Below are 5,024 nucleotides of genomic sequence, written 5' to 3' on the forward strand. Positions count from 1 at the left end.
CCTCCATTCGAATAGTTTAAACTCTTAATTGTTCAGCCACCATGGGCTGTATGATTGGCAAGCAATTAGATGGGTGTAGAGCAGCTTAAACTTCAGTCACGGGATCCACATCACGTGGTTAAACAGGTCGACTGTCTCCCCGAGTGATGACTTCTCAGATGGAAGTTTCACTTATTGTGCGAACTATTCTTCCGCTGTGATGACCAGCCGTTCACGGCAGAACGCTTTACTGTTCAAACTGATAGCCTGTAGCTCGTGATTTCCAGACTCTCCGGAATTTATTGAAAAGCACATTGTTGGTCACCTAAAATAAGGATGAAACAGCTGTACAGTGCTTTGCAGCTCTTCAGCATATACTGGCTTCTTTTACAGGACGAAATCTCCATTAAAAATATCAGTTGATGGATCTGCTGCTTTGTTTCTTATTTCTTCTGGGCGAAACTGTCTCTGACCCTGTCTCAACCACAACGATATGATGTTGCAGACCAGCACCTGTCTTTTGGCCGAACGGGAAAACAAGCAATCGTTTGTCTTGCTGTCAACAGAATACATCCAATACCCGCATTCATATTGCACCGAGCGCGTTAGCCAAGCAGAACACGCAAACCTGCAGAGATTGTAACAAACAACGAAGATGAGTTCAACAAGCCAGAGAAACATCGTTGTTGTTGTTTCTTGCCAGATCCGACTTTCGTAGTGGTGATTCATCCCACATTAATGAGTTCAACAAAATTCCTGTCTTGTGTGGCCAGTTTCAACAGGAGTTCAGCACATGCATGATTATCTCGAAATGTAAAATGAGCAATCTGTACAGAGGCAGAATAAACGAAAACGGTCAAAGAACACTGGTATACGCTTTTGACCGGTTGTAGGCAACTGTTTCCGGAGATTGCACAGTATAAATTCATAACACAGATTACCTGTAATCGTTGTGAGTTATGCCTTCCACGTTTCTGGTCTACTAGCTGATCTGAAGTGCCCTTGAAACCGATTGGCTGGTTAAGCACCTCTGTTATGATTGGTTCTAGAAGACGTTCTTCTATGACCTCTGGTTAACTATGATCTCAGTATGGAAAGTGATGTTCTAAGTAGCTGCGACGTTTAACTTCACCAAACAGTTCTTTCTTCATCAACTGATCATAGGACTTACGGAAACTTCACTATGCTTGTGAAATGAAAAGTTGGTTTTTATACACAAGACCTACGGTGAACGATGTCTTCCGGTGAATCATCATTTCTGGAAAATCTCGCGGCAAAATTCCATGTAGAAAACAGAGCGCTAGCAGTTTTTCTCCTTGTGTTAATCTGTTTGGCAAGTACCTCTGTGTTGGTCTTCTTTATATTATGTATCAGTTCCAGCGTGCGACGAATGCGACTGAGGAAGCTAGCCAGAACACGTATGAAATCTGTATATCTGGATGAACTTGCAGGCAACGAGAAAGTGAAGGGAAAATACGGACAACTCACCTACAGCATCCAATATGACATTCGATTGGCAAAGCTTACCGTGATCGTCATAGAAGCGAACAAATTGAACATTCTTCCCGAAAATGAATTGTTAGACACCTACGTGACTGTGAAACTTGCTTCTGGAAAGCATGGTAGATTGGAGCAAATTGGAAACATTCAGAGAACGGACATACAACGACGAACCATGCTTCCGCGTTGGCATTTTCAGTGCAAGTTCGATCTGAAAATGGACGACCTGAAATATGCTATCTTGATTTTTGAGATATTTGATTACGACAGTATCGGACAGGATAGAAGCATTGGGCGCCTGACCACCAATTTGGCCAACCTTGATGTTGGTGCCTACGTTGGTACACCGCTCGAGAACACTGAATGGTTGAAAGCTGGTGAGCCGAAGTTCTTGGGTCTTGGAGAAACGTGTATTGGTTTAAACTACCACCATGCGCTAGAGCGCCTTGAATGCCACGTATACGAAGCCAGATGCCTACACGTAAGTGAGTATCTGAGTGCCAACAAACACCAGAAAATTAGTGTACGCGTAAACTTACGCTGTAAAAGACATTCGCTGGGTTCCTTCGAGACCCATTCGCAGAAGGAGTTGACCAATCCCTATTTCAATGAGAAATTCAGCTTCCATCTGAACGTAAAACAACTACCAGATGCGAAACTTGTTTTTCACTTGCGCAGCCGAGGTACCTATGGGAGAAAGTGTGTTCTGGGTAGCTTCACAATTGGTCCAAATACAGACATGTCATCCGGTGCCAAACATTGGGAGGAAATGGTTCAAAACAGTCCCAGGAGCCATGTGATGTGGCACACGTGGATTCCGAAAGATTTCTGACACCCCTCGTGAGGTCGGTTGCGTAACTTTCTGTTTTCCTCTGTTGTGGACCTGCTTCCTAGGATGGTGTTCACTTAACAAAATCAATGTTCGTGAGTTAACTTAATTAAAGCTGTTTTAAAACACTTTTTAACTTCTGATTTCCCCGTGAAGTAGTCCTTTAATTTGTCAAAACTCAGGATGTCCTAGAAAATATCTAGAAGCCGAAGCACCTACCAGTGAGGGCATCCTCTTCTGACTTTATGTTCTCCCAAAAAACTCAGGTGGTCTTGTGCGTGTTAAATAGCCTCATTTCTTTCCAGGGGAGTTCACGTCATGACCGTACACTCCAGTAATGTAGGATCGTTCTTCATAGAGCGAGGGAAACAACAACCGAGTAGGTTCAGAGGCTGTTCATCAAATAGGGCTAGGAGCTTGGTAACTCTGCTTGTTGGTTGTTGATCTGCTCGCAAGCCTTGCAGCTGGATTGCCAAGCGAGGAAGTGCCATAAGTGCGTTGTTTGGGGAGTTACGTGTGTTGATAAGGTCTCCTCTATTGATGTTGAAACGTATACAATCCAGTCGCCAGATCAACAAGCAAAGAACCCGGGGTACCAATTGTCTGCAATATTGCCAAAATTCTCGGGCTTCCTACACTTAAAAGGGCTGGTTGATGTGGAACTTCTGTGTGTCAACGGCGTTCCACTAGATAGTCAATTTGCTTCCTCCAAGAATACTTGCTACCTACCACCAGCCCACTTCTTTGTTATTTCCCCCACAACACTAACTCACATGCCGTTTTATACTTTTCATTGATATGATCAGTTAGGGTCTTTCCCCGTCTGACCTTTCTGATATTCCTGCCTTAATCCACTTCTTTGTTATTTCCCCCACAACACTAACTCACATGCCGTTTTATACTTTTCATTGATATGATCAGTTAGGGTCTTTCCCCGTCTGACCTTTCTGATATTCCTGCCTTAATACTTGCCTTACACTCGTGTTGTTTTTTTTATTACGACACACTGTAAGGAAAAAAGATGCAAGCCGGTAACGCATTCGCTCTTTGCTCAGAACTTTTTTTCTTGTGTGCCTTTTGTGTACTTGAGCTCAGGCTGCATGGTTTACCCACACGATCTCCTTTTTAATTTATGCGTTATTAGTTTTGTTTTGAACAAATTATCAATGGTTAGTTCACTAAACCCGCAATGATACTGAGGTTGGTCTTATACTAGGTAGCGTTTATGCAATGACGAGTAACTTTTACATTCTGGTAATAATCAGAAAGTTATCGAGTTACTAGTGTGGGTTAAGCTGAGGTGAGTCGTATGTTCCTGCTTAGTTAACAGTGGCGTCAACCATAGCTCTACAGCCACCTACCTCATATTCGGTCATGTAACAGATGGGTCATGAACCTAACTAAATCAGTCTGTCCTTGTTTTGCTTCAGACAATCACGATAGCCTAACGAACTGTTGTGTGTGGCAAATTAACGACCCTTCTAATTTGGTACAATTGAAGCTGTGCACCAGAGGTCATTTTCATCAATGTCATGAGTGCTTTGCACCGTTTTAGTTTACTTTAAGAAGCTTGTGGAAGCGAATTGTGGCTCGTAAAGCCAAACATAAAAACAAACATCCAGCAAATACAGGTCTTCTGTATGATATTTTAAAAAATGCTATAAATTTCACTGTGTTAAATAGGGTTTTCCAAAGTTGGAATCGGGCAATTATTTGTTCCAAATCTGACTTGCAGTTCGCTGTTTGTATTTTTTTATATTGGTCAGATTTCCCACAGTACTTTCCAAATTAACTAATATTCGGTTGGGCACAAGGAACTGTTTTTGTTATTTTTAGGTAGACAAGTTCCCTGATGTGATGTTTCTAATCTCATTAGCTGGAGTAGATTGATGGCTAACTATGGGATCAGAGCTACTACTTAGTGTAATTGAGCTTCCAAATGAAATTGCTTGTGTTAATGTCCGATCGCTTACTAACCGCTCAGGATCGAGAAGGGGTAACACCTGAACTGAACAGCAGATGTTCTTACGATAACCCTAGTTCACTTCAACACGCGATGTGCATCCTTTTACCAAAAGCAACTTGAGACGGTTTAATGATCCATCAAGTTAATGTTGTGTCGAACAAGTGGTTGAGGGTGCGAAAAATCGATACTCACTAGTTCTGACAAAGGTGAATTCAGATCTTCGATAAATTTAGGTTACAACTAGACCGGTTTCCAATCTATTGATGAGTAGAATATTGTGCTGATTCACCAGCTGCACTACTGAATGAGAAGGCCCTGTGAAGGAACTCGTTTCCTCCCGTTCCGTACAGTAGATTTTCAGTTAATAGGGGTCATGTCGAACACATGCCTAACGATGGTCGTAACCCTTAGAGTCACAACATCCTCCTCCATCTTATTTTTCGCTTTACTTCTAACTAGTTTGTAAGAATGGGCTTGGGTAAGAACTTTCTGTGCATAACATAAGAACAATACCTCATTTCTCCCGCCAGATAGAGCTAACGTAATTGTTTTTTCGAAAGATCCTAACTGAGAAACACTCCATAGAAAGAGACTATCTTGGGAATTTTAGTTTTTAACGTTTGCCTGTTTACAGATCCTAGTCCGGGAAAATGCTGTACGCAACATTGGCTTCTTGAACTTAGTTTATGGTGTTCAACAACTTTATCTCCGTCGCCTGGACCGTTGGAAAATGACTTGCTCAACAAAGGT

At 42.1% G+C, this 5,024-nt stretch overlaps 1 protein-coding gene across 1 annotated transcript; it reads left to right on the forward strand.

Moving 5' to 3' along the window:
- Nucleotides 1–1,399: 1,399 nt before the first annotated feature.
- Nucleotides 1,400–2,311, forward strand: T265_03148 (hypothetical protein; the record flags this gene model as incomplete). The annotated part of the gene is made up of 1 exon (XM_009167561.1): nt 1,400–2,311. The coding sequence occupies one exon, from the start codon at nt 1,400–1,402 to the stop codon at nt 2,309–2,311; it is 912 nt and encodes a 303-aa protein (XP_009165825.1).
- Nucleotides 2,312–5,024: the final 2,713 nt, after the last annotated feature.

The sequence above is a fragment of the Opisthorchis viverrini genome (assembly GCF_000715545.1).
Source record: "Opisthorchis viverrini unplaced genomic scaffold opera_v5_43, whole genome shotgun sequence".
NCBI classification, from domain to species: Eukaryota; Metazoa; Platyhelminthes; class Trematoda; order Opisthorchiida; family Opisthorchiidae; genus Opisthorchis; species Opisthorchis viverrini.